Source organism: Sardina pilchardus, chromosome 4 (assembly GCF_963854185.1).
Source record: "Sardina pilchardus chromosome 4, fSarPil1.1, whole genome shotgun sequence".
NCBI classification, from domain to species: Eukaryota; Metazoa; Chordata; class Actinopteri; order Clupeiformes; family Clupeidae; genus Sardina; species Sardina pilchardus.
Genome location: NC_084997.1, coordinates 25,662,303 through 25,679,007, shown reverse-complemented (window position 1 = coordinate 25,679,007; position 16,705 = coordinate 25,662,303). Strand labels below are relative to the sequence as shown.

Genomic DNA, 16,705 nt, shown 5'->3' with positions numbered 1-16,705 from the left:
GGGCTCTCTAAAGAGCTTTGAGATGAGCCACTGTCCATTAATGATGCTATATAGTAAATGGATGACATTAGGAAATTGAATTACGCAAGCAGTCCTTGAGTTATGGCAATTCCATCCAGATGGTGTCGTGTTTATACATCTACATCAATGATGTTTAAACTGGCCAGTCAAGATGGTAGTGGACATTACATTACATTTAGCAGACACTTCTTTTGCCCAAAGTGACTTACGTATCTCAACCATATTGCAAGGGATTACATTACATTGTCCCCAGAACAGCTTGGGGTTGAATGCCTTGCTCAAGGGCACAACGGTGGAAGCCGGGAATTGAACCGACAACTTTCAGGCTACAGGCACACTAGCCCAGCTCCTTAACCACTACACTACCACCTTGCAGAAAAGTCTCCCCACCCGGCAGCCATTTTGATAACACACTTCGGGCAGTTATTTTGTGCAGCTGGAGGCATATGTTAGGGAGGCCTGTACCTCCAGGATGCTGTGTATAATTCATACGGAGGCTTCAGAGGTTCTCTCCCAGGGGTCAGCATCTACATGCTGTCTGTACATTAGGACCAGGAGACGGCTGTCTGGAAAGGTGTTTGTATACCTACACCAAAGTTGACATTCATGAAGCATACAGCTTATAGCTTCCTATTTCAAATCTCTCCCTTAAGCCTACAAAACTCCCACATCGGGATGCTACGTATGATCCATAGAGAGAGAGAGGCTTCAGAGGAAGGAATCTCAGCATGGTGTTAGTGAGTGTATCTACATTAAGTCAGGGCAGGAAGAGTGCTGTCTGCAAAGGTGTTTTTGTATACCTGCGGGAATACCACCCAAACCGATTGAATTATAAATTATACCTCAAAAATAAGTTTGGCCCTCTCTGAAATAACTCTGAAGTACTGAATGAACAATAAGCAAACACAACAACTTTTGGGAGTGGACTGACCCTGGACCAGACTTCATAAATCTGTGATTTTGTGTTACGAGTAGTTTTTTTTTTTTTTTTGGATGCCTGAGGTTTGGTTCGGCTCCCAGCAAGCATGGTGTGCATGGGTCCTTTTGAGAATGTTTGTGCTTGTGTGAGTGTGTGTGTGTGTGTGTGTGTGTGTGTGTGTGTCTGTGTCTGTGTGTGTGTCTGTGTGTGTCTGTGTGCATGTGTGTGTGTGTGTGTATGTGTGTGTGTGTGTGTCTGTGTGAATATGTATTATCACAGGACTGTGTGCGTGTTATCACAGGTGAAAAGATAAGGCCTCAGCTTAACCTTCCACCCTCTGAGCACATCATCAGTTTAATTACCATCCTGTCTGCTCCCCTCAGGTGTGTGTGTGTGCGTGTGTGTGTGTGTGTGTGTGTGTGTGTGTGTGTGTGTGTGCAGAGGTGACACTCCTCAGCTGCAGGACACAGAGACCAAGAGGAACAGAATCATGATTGCATCTATCTCATTACTTTTCTTTTCATGTCTTCTCTTTATTTCCACCTCTCTCTCTCTCTACCTCCTCTCCATCCGTCTCTGTAATCCTGCCATCTCTCTGTGCTCTTTGTTCGGGTGTTTAAGGCTCTCGTATCTCTCTTACCTAAATTATTTCTCCTGCTGTGTGTGTGTATGTGTGTGTGTGTGTGTGTGTGTCTCCACGCCTCTCTCTCCATCTTTATTTCTTCCTGTTTCCTTAATTCCTTCTCTGTGTCCCTCTGTGTCTGTTTATCATGTTGCCCTCACTGTAACTCCACCTGTCTAGATCTGTTTTTCGCTTCTATCGCTCTTCCTCGCTTTCCTTCTCATTCTCTCTATTTCTCTCTGTCTCTCTATCTCTTCCTTTCTGTCTCTCTCTTTCTCTCTCTATCTCCCTCTCTCTCCTTCCATCTCTCTATCTCCCTCTCTCTCTCTCTCCTTCTCTCTGTCTCTCTATCTCTTTCTTTCTCTCTCCCTTGCTCCTTCTCTTTCTCCCTCATATGCTGTGTTGCTTCTATATTCAATGCTGCTATTAAAAGCCACCTGTTCGATTGGCTAGGAGATAAAATAGAGAATGGCAGTTTATGGGGGCCCTAGGCTGAAGATACCCATTATGTGTGTTGATTCCTAAATGAACCAGAAGCCAGAGACCCATGTACACACACACAACCACACACACACACACACACACACACACACACACACACACACACAAGCACGCACACACACGTGCATATGCAACAGCAAGATATAAGAGGTGGACACGTGCTGTATCACCCTCACATCACTTCCTAACCAGGAGCACACAACGAACAGAAGGGAGGAGATACTGCACTATATGCCCTTTATTGCATTACATACCCATTAAATGCCCTTACAGTCATGCCATATGGGAGTGGGTGTGGTATGTATCACTTGTGCATTACAAATGCATTTCAATCTCCAGCTTTTCCATTACTCTGTGCTCACTCCCTATTCTCTCCGCCTCCAACTCTTTTTCACACACACACACACACACACACACACACACACACACACACACAGTGAGTCGCACACATACACACTCTCACTAACACACACACATTTGCACGCATTCATATATGCACACATGTGCACACTTATTAACACAATGCATACATACACATATACACACACACACATATATAATACAAACAGCACACACTCACATGGACACACACACACACACACACACACACACACACACACACGATTCTGCTGGCTGGCTGGATGTCTGGCTTTCCGTCTTCAGAGAGCATATACAGTACATCCAAGACCAAGTCCAGCTCCCTTTGATCTCACTAATTGCTGATGACTTAACAAGTACTCTGACCGCGGGACACAAGGCCGTACAATGTCTTTGGTGTGTGTATGAGGTGTGTGTGTGTGCGTGTGTGTGTGTGTATGAGGTGTGTGTGTGTGTGTGTGTGTGTGTGTGTGTGTGTGTGTCTGTGTGTGAAGAAAGGAGCTGGCACAGAGGAGATTGATTTTCAGAGTGTGTGCGCATACCTGCGCGGCATACCCTAAGCGTGAGGCTGGATTTCCATATTTATTTTCCCATATTGTTTTGCGAGGAGAGACGGCCATGTTGTTTGCTGTGACTAGATAACCGCTGGCCCGCTGCATGATTGACATTCTCACCACAAAGGTGTGTGTGTGCGTGTGTGTGTGTGTGTCCAATATCTTGCTTTCATGCCCTGGGCAGCCCACACAAACCTGCCAAGGTGCTTCGAAGCCACTCAGATGTCGATATTTCTTTTGGGTGGTGTGGTGTGGCGACGAGAATCGCTAATCTGATGTGGTGTTGGTGGCGTGAGATATCACAGTCGGGGGGACGGGGGGTGGGGGGACGAGGAGGACTCACTGGAATCGGCATCTAGAATGCACTCTGAAGACGTGCCTTTGACTTTGATGTGTCTGTCACACCATATTCTCTCTCTCTCTCTCTCTCTCTCTCTCTCTCTCTCTCTCTCTCTCTCTCTCTCTCTCTCTCTGTCTCTCTTGGCATGCTGTCTGGCCTTGACAGGCAACTGGAAGATGTGTGTGAGTGGCTGTGAATGTGTGTGTGTATGATTTGCCCTACATAGACTAGTGTGACTGACTCAAAGAGTGTGTGTGTATGTGTGTGTGTGTGTGTGTGTGTGTGTGTGTGTGCTTTGGCCTACATAAAGTAGTGTATATGCTTTTATGTCTTGTATGTGCGCTTTAACATGGAAGTGTGTATGTGTGTGTGGGGTGTTTGTGCATATATGCCCTTGAACATGTTTTCATCTTGTCTGTCAACGTCTATGGTTGTGTTTGCACACACACAGTATACGATTGGGTTTGTGTGATTGTTTGTGTGATGATTGTCGTGTGATTGTGAATTGACATATATGTAATTTTGGAGTTTGTGTGTTTCTGTGCGATTGTGTGTCCAAGTCTACTATTATATATGTACAGTATACTACACAGAGGAGTAACATATGAGCACATCAGAACACAGTGAGAATACCCCAGAATTCTACACATGTGTGTGTATGCATATGTGTGCATGCAACTCTATTTGTGTGTGTGTATGTGCGTGAGAGAGAGAGAGTGTACAGTATGTGTGTGTGTGTGTGTGTGTGTGTGTGTTTTTTTTTTGTGTGTGTTTTTGTGTGTGTGTGTGTGTGTGTGTGTGTGTGTGTGTGTTTTATATGTGTGTGTGTGTGTGTGTGCTATCTAGCCTTGGGAAATGATATCGGACAGGCAGGCAGGCAGGCAGGCTGGTCTGTCGCCGTCGGTGCCGCTTGTCACTGGCTGTGACACAACAAGGTCTTGGGAGGCGCTGAGTGGGCGTCCAGTTCCTCTGACACACTCCGGAGGATTAGAGCGACAAAACTCTCCTCTCCGCTCCGCAAACATCTGTTCTCTGTCCCAGCAGATACGGAGCACAGGGGGGCCCCAGACAACAGTGTGAATATTCAACAAGGATATCAGCAACAGGGGTGAACTGGATCCCTTCAATGTGTGTGTGTGTGTGTGTGTGTGTGTGTGTGTGTGTGTAAGTGTGTGTGTGTGTGTGTGTGTGTATGTGTGTGTGTGTGTGAGTATCTGTAAGTGTGTGTGTGTTAGTGTGTGTGTGTGTGAGTGTGTGTGTGTGTGTGTGTGTGTGTGTGTGTGTGTTTCTGTGTGTGTGTGTGTATGTGTGTGTGTGTGTGTGAGTATCTGTAAGTGTGTGTGTGTTAGTGTGTGTGTGTGTGAGTGTGTGTGTGTGTGTGTGTGTGTGTGTGTGTGTGTGTGTGTGTGTGTGTGTGTGTGTGTGTGTGAGCATCTGTAAGAGTGTGTGTGTGTGTGTGTGTGTGAGAGAGAGAGAGAGAGTGTGTGCATGTTTGCATCTCTCCCTGACTGTCTTTTCTCGGTGTCTGTCTGTCTGTCTCCGCGTGCGTTGGGTGTGTGTGGAGTGATTCGTCGGAGCCTCTGCTCCGTGACATGTGTGGATGACGGGATGCGGGACGCTCCACACCCCTCCAGGTGAAATTGCAGGCTGTCACACACCTGTCACAGGTGTGACGGTGGTGACATCTGAGGCAATCGTACACAAATCTCTACAGTGCTGCACTACTGCTCAACTCTACCTCTAGTTGCATCAGCCCTCCACCTGTCTTCCTTTGTTTTCTTTTTTTCTGATCTGTTTCCCTCTCTCTCTGTCTCTCTCTTGCTCTCTCATCTCCTCTGCTGTCCTGATAACTTTTCACAACCATCTCTCTCACACACACACACACACAATTCTTCCATATCTTCCTTTCTCTTGCTCTCATTCCCTGTGGAGAGGCATCATATTCCCCTCTCGTTTGTCCATATTCTGAGGAATCCTCTGCTAATTTTTTTTTAAATTTCATCCTCCTCTCTCCTGTCAGCTCTGCTCTTCCCCTCGTTCCCTTGTCTTTACTGTAATATCTCCCTTCCCCCCATATGACATTAGCTACCAATCACATGATGCTCTTATCCAGAATGACTAACAGTGCACCACACAGGCTGGGGACACTCCCCCATGGAGTAACGGTGAACTGCCTTGCCCAGGGGCTCAGTGATTGGTGGGGGTTCCTCACAGCAGATTCCCAGCGGATTCCCGACCTTCTGATCCCTAACAGTAAGACTACCACACCGATAATGACCTATGTCCTATCTCATGATGAATTATGAGTAAACCGCGCGTTTGTGTGATAAATGATAAAAATCACTATTGCATACAGTCATTTTTAATTAGCACGTTAGTGCATTGGTAGAGTACAGGGATACACACTAACTAGAAATGCGAACAGATTGGCAAATAATCATTTTGGTCTTAATTACTCTGCTTGAAGAGAATGTTTAAAATCTCACAGGTGTGAGAAGTAGGATCCCAAAATTGCATTTGAATACATGAGTACGTTGAACAGAAATGCCAAAGTTAGTTTGAAGGATATCAGCTGTTTCCTGTTCCCCTTCGCCTTTCTTCTCTCCAGCTCTCCTCTCCTGTGCTGCGCGCCCGCTGTGCGCGGGGCCTGCTGGAGGTGTGTGGGGGTGAGATAGCGGGATTAAAACAAAAGCGCAGGGAAATGAGGCGCTGGCTTTTATCGCCGCCCCACACTGACAGTGATCTCCTGTAAAACACAGGCACGCTGTGCACCGGGTGCACGGCGAGATTTCAATCACACTGCTGCTGCTGCTGCTGCTGCTGCCTACATCGCCTGCCCTTCGCGCTCTCTCTCTCTCTCTCTTTTCTCTCTCTCTCTTTTTCCCTTGCTTCCTTTTTTCCACATTTTCCATTTCACCTTTTCTCTTTCTTTCTTGTATTTTCCTTTTAGTTCTCTCCATTCTCTGTTCCTTCTTCCTCTCCCTCTACCTTTCATTCTCTCTCTCTCTCGCTCTCTTTCTCTCTCTATTTCTCCTTCTGCCCACGATCTTCCCTTCACCTTCTTAGTAACTCATTAAAATGGAGCCGCTCTCGGTCTCACAGAGCGAGAATGCAGTAGGCAACGTATAGGGATAGGGATTACTCAGCAGCATGCCCGCTAATCTGATAACAGTTTACATGCAGGACTATTTCCCCGACTTAAGTGGGCGCTTTCAGAAACATGTCATGAATATTACATAAGTGACCAAGGGTACGTGGGAAACTTTCATTGCAAAAAAAAAACAACCATTTATTGAATGTGGGCAGAATGTGGCAAGTTGGCATAATATTGTAGTCAAACATGAGGCAATGTCAAATACTTGTAGCAAGTCAGCAAATGTACTGTATAATACTGTCAAGTCAAGTCACATCTTTGTTGCATTTTGTATAATATAGCAGCCTCTTTCTTGAGGTATTATATAAAAAGTGTTATATAAAGTCATAAAGTGGAGAAGAACACTGTCAAAGATATTGAACCAAATGACTTATTGACTGCAACAACATGATATCTTGTTGACACACAGTGACTTCAAAGGATCTGGCAGTCCATCCAAAATGATGATCACCATTTAACCTAATTGTAATGTCAAGTTAAGTATAAAAATGCATTTAATGTAAATACACATGGAAAAATAAACGTTTTAAAGGCACATACTGTATTGCTGGCCATAAATGGTCAGCATTAACATTGCATCACCTTGATGATATCATGGCTCCACGGTAATGCTGAAGCTTGCTAAAGCAAACTTGACTCTCCAAAGTTTCACCGGCTTACATCACACCTCCTGATCTAAGTAACTGTACCAAGTAAGACAGTACGAAACCGTACTTATACGTGATTTCTTCTTCTTCTGTCTCGAGAAAGAAGCACATCAGCCCTGTCACCAGCGAGCGAGAAGCCTTCAGAGGCGAGAAGAGGAGGCTAGAAAAGGCAGGGGGGGTGATTAGCGGCAGACGGTCTCTCTCTCCATCTGGCTTAGGCGCTAAATCTCCCCCGAAGGCCGTGTGGGGTGGAGGGCGAGGCAGGCGCTGTTTATCAGTTCATTATAAAGGCCCTCTGGTGCGCTGAACTTCAGGATGGGGGTGAAGAGGAGACAGCGTCGGGGGGGTGCTACTCTGATGGGCATTGCCTCTCTCTCTGACTAATGAGATCACTGCTCTTTTTCTCTCCTTCTGTCTGTCGCTCTCACTCACTCTCTCTGTTTATCTCTCTCTCTCCCTCTTTCTGTTCCTCTCTTTTTCTCGCTCTCCCATCTCCAAGTCTCATCCTCTCCCTCTCTCCATTTCCCTGCCTCTCTTTCTTTAAGTCTCTTGCTCTCACTCCCTCTCTCTCTATCCCTCTAAGTCTCTCTCCCTCTCTCTCTCTCTCTGCAGCATGGTATGATTCTCTCTCACTCTGTCTCTCTCTCTCTCTCTCTCTCTGCGGCATGGTATGATTGGCTTAAAGAGTCTAGCTTCTCAACCCTTCTCGGCCCCTGGACACCCTCAGGTCTTCTCAACCCTCCATCTGCTCCATGCCTCTGCTCTGCATGTCTGACCGCAATGGACTCAGTGGTAAAAGCACCTTAGCTAACCAAGCATTCTGACAGGCAGCCTATGACAGGCGTGATTACCCGAATCGTGCTCCAATTGTGCAGCGTATGCTACAACAATTAGCTTCCACTATCATCAATGGAACTAGCCGCGCCAGATGTCATAGCCACATGTGTATGATCAAAAAATGCTCCGTAAATGCAGTGCTTAATTTGAGCCCCAGTGTAGCCCTGTTGTAATTCAACTGATCCACATCTGCATGGAGGAATGAAACCCCCAGTAGCCCTCTTGACTAACTGAAAATACCTCATGTATCTAACCCAGAGCAATCCAATCCAACAGACCTTAACAAAGTCTGCTTGGAGGGGTGAAAAGCTAAAAACATTTGCACTCTCAGCTTACTAAACATACTTGGTGTACTGCAAACCAAGTTGGATTAAGTCAGGCACACTTGAAGCAGGGATACATAGTATTATGCAAGGTTAGGTAGGTAAAGATCCAGGAGGGATCTGGAGCTACAATTCAGAGCAAGTACAGTATATCTACCCATGGGGTCTCCCTACACATAATAAAACAAGACCGAAGCGCTTCCTATACGGTGGACATCAGACTGAAGTTGGTGTATTTACATATTCATCTGGCTGACACTTCACCCAGCCACAGCGAATTACACATGTTATTTATTGCAAGGGCCAGTCTCCTCAGAGCAGAGGGGTCAAGTGCGTTGCTCAAGGGCACAACGGTGGCAGCCGAGATTGAAGCCCCAACTTTTTTCCGGCTATTGCATGTTAGCCCAGCTTCTTATAGTGGGTAGAGATGGCGTCTGCGCCCTTTGTCTAACGGTTTATGTTATGCCTGGTGCGTGACTCCAAGAAAAGCGTCAGTCAAGTCGTAAAAAGGTAGAGCCCGCACTCAGGGGCTGGAATTCATACAAAAACTGTTTTTTAAAAAGCGGTAAGAAGCTTCTTATAGTCACTATGCTATGCTACTACTGCCAGTGGAATCATAAGATGTGGTGATAATAGTGCTACTGTAGGTCCTGGGATCAAACTGACGCAACGCTCTGGTCTTCCGCTTGGAAGGCCAGATCCCACCACATCAATCATGATCACTGCCCCTGTGATGATGAGATATGACATGCTAAAGTGTGCTTGTCAGAGCAGTAGTAGTGTGTGTGTGTGTGTGTGTGTGTGTGTGTGTGTGTGTGTGTGTGTGTGCGTGTGCGTGTGTGTGTGTGTGCGTGACCTTCACTAGGCACTTAATTATAGGCTGAGCAATGCCTGATGAAATAATTGACAGGCAATTAAAAGAGAGGACAAAATGAGAAATCCCTTGTACAGCAGCTCCAAACATGCTACTGTAGGTCTGCCCATCCACATATCAAATTGTCAATTCATTCCTTTTATGTACTATGACAATGTACTTGGTGAATGAATGCTGTATGAGCCTATACATGTACAATCATTTGCACAATTGATGCTTTAAGGATATGGAAATACATACAATATTTTCACAAGAAGATCTAAAATAAACTTGTTCTTCACATAGTTTAATAAGGTGTATTCATTCTTCTCATGATTTGAAACAGAATCAATTCCATTGGACTACAGAAGGATGGCAAAATGTACAAACCTGAAAAAAGCATTTGTGTGATTAGCTCCTAATTAATGAATGTTGTCCAAAACTTTTATCATTGCCAAGCCTCATTACCTGTGTTTAATGACTGCTTGCTTTTGCTGAATCCAGCCATGAACAGAAGTCCCCAGATCCCTCTGGAATGGTCCACTTTAGATGTCATTCACAAACGGTACACTCCAAATGCCTGAAAATTCTCATCCATATGTATTACTGTAAGTTTGTTTCATTATTTCTGTAATGTATTTCTTTAATGTATTATTTACTACTACTACGGCACTACTGGGCCTACTGCTACTACTACTACTACTACTGCTACTGCTACTACTACTACAGTACTACTACTTCTGCTAGTACTACTACTACTACTATACTATGTCACTACTTGGCCTACCACTAGTATGGTACTACTGGGCCGACTTCTACTACGGTACTACTAGTACTACTACTACGTTACTACTTGGCCTACTACTATCACAGTATTACTTGGCCTACTACCTAGTAGTAGCAGTAGTAGGCCTAGTAGTAGTAGAATTAGTAGTAGTAGTAGTAGAAGTAGTAGTACAATAGTAGTAATAGGCCAAGTAGTACCGTTCTAGGCCTTCTACTACTACTACTACTACTACTACGGCTAAAACCACGGTACTAGTACTACTACGGTACTACTTGGCCTACTACTATCACAACTTCTATTACTACTACTGATACTACACGCAATGCTACTACAACCACTAGCACAATTTAAATGACTTTTTATAACAGTAGACTGTTAGTGCTGACTGAGCCACAGTATTCCTTATCGTGGTGGCAGTGCTGGCGGATAATACAATGGAGGTGAAGTCAGACTATATAAAATGCTTAAAATGCCCAATGTAATCATTCGAAAATCAGTAAAGCACAGTACACGCTGCACTTCACTTTATTTGTGTGTGTGTGTGTGTGTGTGTGTGTGTGTGTGTGTGTGTGTGTGTGTGTGTGTGTGTGTGAGATTCAATGTCTTGGTGAAGGTGAAGCATATGACTTACTAAATGCCCTGTTTTGTTGTCACGTTGTTGTTGCAGTCAGGCTGTGTCTGTCTATAGGCTACTATAATTAAATCCAAATGACCTTTGTCTGCTCCACTTTGATAAAGTGAGTGCATGGAATAAGATGAGAAGAACTGTGCTATGATATCCACCTCACTTTAAAGATTGAGGAAGGTATTGTGAAAGATGTCATCTATCAGAGCATTAATTAATTTTGTCATCAGTGATATTTGACCTTTTGTGTTTGACTTCAAAATTGACTTCTGTATGCATATGCAGGCAATGGACTCCCTCTACTCTTTATGTATGTCTCTCTCTTTCTTTCTCTCGTTGTGTGTGTGTGTGTGTGTGTGTGTGTGTGTGTGACAGAGAAAGAGAGAGAGAGACATACAGACAGAGATAGAGTAATCACATCCTTTCATGTAGTTATTGATGTGGTATGGCTACATCAAAAATGTCTTCTTTGGCTTGCTGAGAAGAGATGTTTGCATGTACTGTACACATACTTATTTTTCCTATGTTCACTACAATTTAATCAAATGCACAAATAACATCCTAATATCAAACATTTAAATATCTATATCCTTACCAATACCATCCTAGTAAATACCAATACCACCCTAGTATACTGTACACGACTCTAGTATGCCCATGGTATACAAAATGTCATCCCTCTTTACAGTTTCTTTGCAGGATTTCAGAATACCTCATGGTTCCTTCTGCCTCACAGAATACTCGTGGAGCAAGTCAACTGTGTTGCTTGCTTGGCTTAATGATTGTAAATCACTTCATGTTCGTTTCTTAATGTGGTCAACAAGGCTGTGCAAAATAACAGTACATGATTATTCTGCCTCCACGGCAACAGCAATCCAAGACTGGCTATTTTATTGTGCGTCAGAAAACCCTTTTTCCGTTTTATAGGTCAGAGCCCAGGCAATTTGAAGCAACATCTCTCTGAAGGCAGATGTAATCAAATGAACAATACAGTCCTGTTGTACAGCATAGAGTTCTTTACAAATGCCATAGATAAACACACACACACACACACACACACACACACACACACACACACACACACACACACACACACACACACACACACACACACACACACACAGACACACACACACACACACACACACACACACACACACACACACACACACACACACACACACACAATATAGCCATACACAGGCACACACACACACACACAAATCCCAGTGTGCAGGCGTGAACACAGACTCATTCACTCATAATAAGGACATCTCAGGTATGGCCCTGGGAGATAATGTATGAGTGTGGAGTGGAGTACAGCCCCCCATTGAATTGCAAACAACACAACAATCCCAATCTCCTCCTCACTCTCCTCCAGGCTGTGTCAATTGCCTCCTTTTCTGCACGCACACATGCACACACACACACACACACAGTCACACAGTCACACACACACACACACACACACAGTCACACACACACACACACACACAAACACACACTTTTGTGGAAAACACAATACAGTGACCTGTATGGCTTGCCATTTTCCTGTCCCCCTGATACTCAGCGCCGCTACGCTCAGGTTGTCCACATCACAGTGTGGAGTATGTTTGTCACGAGGCGAAAAACCTATTGAAGTATCCCGAGAGGAAGCAAGATGCAATTGAGAACTCTCAAGGAAATCTTTACTGGGAACTTTTCAAATACGAAGTACCCCCTTTTGAACCTGTGAGGATCTTTGGAGGGTTTTAAAAGATTCCTTGGAGCTTAAAATGTCTACACACTTGCAAACCAACAGGAATCCACAAGGTTTATCCAAATACCCTTTCTTTACTTTCCTTTGTAGAAGTAAGCAACAAGAAAACACATCCTCTCTGAAGAACTAAGCAGAGAGTAAACAAGCTTAGTACTATCCCTTGGTTCTCAAAGTAAACAACTCTGAGGTCCTCAGAGGTCAAATCACAATGGCCACTCACACCATTATCACACCGCTGCACTGTGACTGGCCCCATGGGCCATGCTGTTACAGTATGGGCCTCACACACTTCACAAGTGACAGCTGACAGGAAAACACACTCACACCAGACCCGAGCCAAAGCCAGAATCAAGGCAATTCGATTTAATGCATGGATGGCTCTTTAACAGAGGCGGACATCCTGATTCCAGGAAGTAAAAAGTCCTGCCACATATTCTTTCTACCTGTGCACTTAGCACAGGTGATATAACTAATTATCTGATCTACCTGGCTGCTGATTAGGATGAGCTGGCTTACTAAATGGTTGGATTAAACACTTGGCAGGACTTCTACTTTCTGAATCCGGGATGTCCGCCTCTGCTCTTTAACCAGCTCATTTATTTTCGGTTGAGCGCCAGGTGTGTTTTCTCACACACTTCTGACAGCTGACAGACAGACAGACTCACTCAGACACGCCAGATCTGAGCCAAAGGCAGAATCAAGGCAATTTGGATTTATGCGTGGAAGACTGACTCCTTTAAGCAGCTCATTTATTTCCAGTGGAGCATCAGTTGTATTTTAGCGCCTATTGTTTTTGTGTACCTATTTATGGGTTGGGTTTTGCATCTATAGTGAATGAGCATTTTAGGAAGCTGAAGGATTTACGCGTGTGTCAAGAGATAAAGAGTTGCCCTGCTGGGAATCAACAAGACATTCAGTGTCAGAGTGAACAGGAAAAGAGCTGAATATAACTGAAGATGCCGTTACAACACAGCTGACACTCTCCACCGGAAATATACAGTATGAGGTGGCTGAAGCGCCGTCCATGCATAAACCAAATTCTGGGGCAAACGAGAGCTAGATTCATGCAGTGATAGTAGCAGACACAGTCGCAGGAGTAAGCTGCATTAGCTATATCCTACTCAGCAGAAACTCGCGTTCAGCAGCTCTTGAGTGACAGATTGAGGTATCCTCAATGCATCTCACAGTTGATGTACATGGAGAACGGATTAAACGTTCTGCCTTGATTTGTCTGGAGCTTAAAAACAAACAAAACTTCTCCTTCTTCTTCAGAAGTACACAGGCGTGTGTCCCACTTGTCTCGGTGGCCAATTTAATTTCCTCTGTGTGTTTGCGGCCCACCTTGGTGCAATTGTGAGTCATTTATATTTCATCAATAACGCTCGACATGAAATATGCGCCCACAAACACACACACACACACACATACAGACACTCACACACACAACACACACACACACACACACACACACACACACACACACACACACACACACACACACACACACACACACACACACACACACACACAACGTGTAGCAAACTCCAGCCGGACAGTTGTTGTTGTTGTTGAGTACTGATGGTTTAGGTTTTATTCCATAGACAATGTCAATAATGTGGCCACCGTAAGAGCTACATACAATGCAATACAATAACATACAATAAGAACAAACAATAAACTTAACATAACATGAACATAAACAGCAATATATTACATGTAGAAGGAATGACAAGAGAGAAAAGTATTTAAAGACCAGTTCCTGTTCCAGCTAGATTTATCCCTACCGTATGTAAGACCTTGCTGTACAGTTCCTTATGCTACAAAGTATTTATGCAGTGTAAACTGAAACAATATTTCAAAGGTACAGTATGCATTCTGCTCCGCTTTAACCCTCTCTGGTGCAGTCAAAGCCTTGGAATGCGCCTTTAATGTCTTATGTACAAATTAAAATAAGTCAAATATAAAATAATACATTAAACAACATCAAATGCACAACATGTCTATTCATTAAACAAATAAACAATCTGTGTTTCTTTACACAAGGTCTAAACAACCCCCTAATCTAACTCCAGAATTGAGAATATCTCATAACTGAAAAGGGCGCATTGGTTGTTAACTGCAATGGGGAAAACTGCTTTTCATTACTTTTAATCACTTTTTAATTGCTTTAATCTTTAGGGACATGTAGCTGGGGGAGATGCAGCAGGCTTACAGTTTTTTTCTCTCAATTATAATTAGGCCATGTTGTGACCACCGGTATAAAATGTTAGCGTTAAGATTGGTAGACCTACCTCTCTTTTTTTGCCCTGTGGACGGGTGGACAATCTAGGAATTTGTGAAACTGCAATGTATGGAGATGCACTATGCGTGTGTTTATGTTTGTCCTCTCACACATTGGTGTGTGCGTGTGTGCGTGTCTGAAAGACAGAGAGCGAGAGTTTTAACTTTCTGCAAGAAAAAAAAAACTATTTTCAGAATTTGCGCATAGACTTCATCGAATCTTGTATGGCACCAGGCCTAAACCAAACACTGCAACCCTAAAACAGATCCTGCGATGCATTACACTATGTCATATGAGTAGGCCTACTGAAACTAGCCTAGGAAAATACAGGAGGTTTTCTTACTGTAAGTTCAACATCACACACGTTGCATGCCAATTCCATCTTCCTTCAGTTGGCTGCAGTTATGACTGAATTAGCATTTATGATGAATGAGCTTTGCATGATAAATACAGGGCAGAATCTATCACTATAATCTGTGAAGCGCCAACGTGGTTGCTTTTTTAATGAGCTCAATTCATTATTCAAGCAAGAACGAACCGCGAAACAAAATTACCTCATAAGTGATGAATAATTCGGGACGGGGGGGCCAACATTGCAATCCCTTGGACTGTGACCTCCTACCTCATGGCTCCCCCCGCCTTATGTAGCCTAGTGGGTCGTGGCGCTGTTGAGTCTGTTCTCGTCGACGTTTGAGGGATTTTGAATAGTTTTAACGTTCCTTCGGCTTGGGGGTTTTTCATTGGCCACGTCATACCGAGGGGAGAGACCGCCGACCTACGGATTCCTGAGCGCTGCTCGAATTTCCTTCAAGCGCATTCCACTCGTCCGCTTTGTGCGACAAACACAGCTTTTCTCCTTTGCTCTTCAGAAGCCGTCCGATCGGAACAAAAATCAAGAATGGTAAGTCTTCGGCCAGGCTTTAAACCTTTTTGCGTAATTGCGTGTCGGTTCAAAAAACCAACAACTGATTTATTTTTTTCCTCTTTCAATTTCCTCTCTCCCTGTCTTCCGTTTATCCCTCTCCGTCTCCGTGCAGATGTTCCGAAGTATCCCTCTGATCGCCCTGCTCGCCATAGTTTGCTGCCATGCCGAGGTAAGTTTACCACCAGATTGTTCTCGTCCTATTCTGTTGTGCAGATGCTGTGATGCATCTTGAACGATTCGCAGTCAGTTTGCAAAGTACATCAGATGACGAACAAACAATTGTTTTGCCATCGAAACTGAATTCAAAATTGTGTTAAATATCATTATTCACAACTGTTACGAATCCATTGGTAATTTCTGTCATTTGCAAGGAAGGAAACACCATAGCCTACTGTACTGATATGTTCCATTAAATTATAAGCGTCTGTAAAATACTTGAATATAAAAATGCCACGGAGAACTGGGTTTATTACAGCAATTATAAGCGATTAGGATCAAAAGGCATGCGCGATGCGCAGATTATCCGCGTTAAAATCCTGCTGAAACTAATGAGACGATCTCTGGTGTCAAATAATTAACTGTTCGAAATTAGTTCATGTAATCTTTGCCTTCATGGATTTGAGTTATGAAGACATTTCAGAAAATGACTGTGTGTGTGCGAGTGTGTGTGTGTGTGTGTGTGTGTGTGTGTGTGTGTGTGTGTGTGTGTGTGTGTGTGTGTGTGTGTGATTGCATGAAAATAACGGGAAAATCTCAGGGAAGTGTGTCAGGCTTTGAAATAAAACAGATGTGCAATGGACCAACCACATTTGGTATCAACTCACCATCCTTAGTCATACACAAATTGAGAGAATGTGTGTGTGCATGTGTGTATGTGTGTGTGTGTGTGTGTGTGTGTGTGTGTGTGTGTGTGTGTATGTGTGTGTGTGAGTGTATGTGTGATCCACAAATTGAGCGTGTGTATGTGTGTATTGTATCTCTAGAGCGGGCCACTTTTACAGTGTTTGTGTTAGTAATGAGCTACTTGTGTGGTGAGAAGATGGAGGGCTTTTGTCTGTGTCTTCAGATCACGCCGCTCTCAGTCGACACAGTGCTGTGAATAGCAGGCCATTAAGAGCTGAGGAGATCACACAGGCAGTTGTGTGTGTGTGTGTGTGTTTGTTTGTTTGTTTATGAACC

At 44.0% G+C, this 16,705-nt stretch overlaps 1 protein-coding gene across 1 annotated transcript in view; it reads left to right on the top strand.

The window, feature by feature from the left end:
- The first annotated feature begins 15,385 nt into the window (after positions 1-15,385).
- The window catches only part of fstl1b (follistatin-like 1b), a 53,649-nt gene continuing 52,329 nt past the window's right edge, over positions 15,386-16,705 (top strand). Inside the window, exons 1-2 of the mRNA XM_062534801.1 lie at positions 15,386-15,502; positions 15,639-15,695. Of these exons, the coding sequence (XP_062390785.1) occupies positions 15,500-15,502; positions 15,639-15,695 (60 nt within the window). The 5' untranslated portion in view covers positions 15,386-15,499. The remainder of the gene's footprint in view (positions 15,503-15,638; positions 15,696-16,705) is intronic.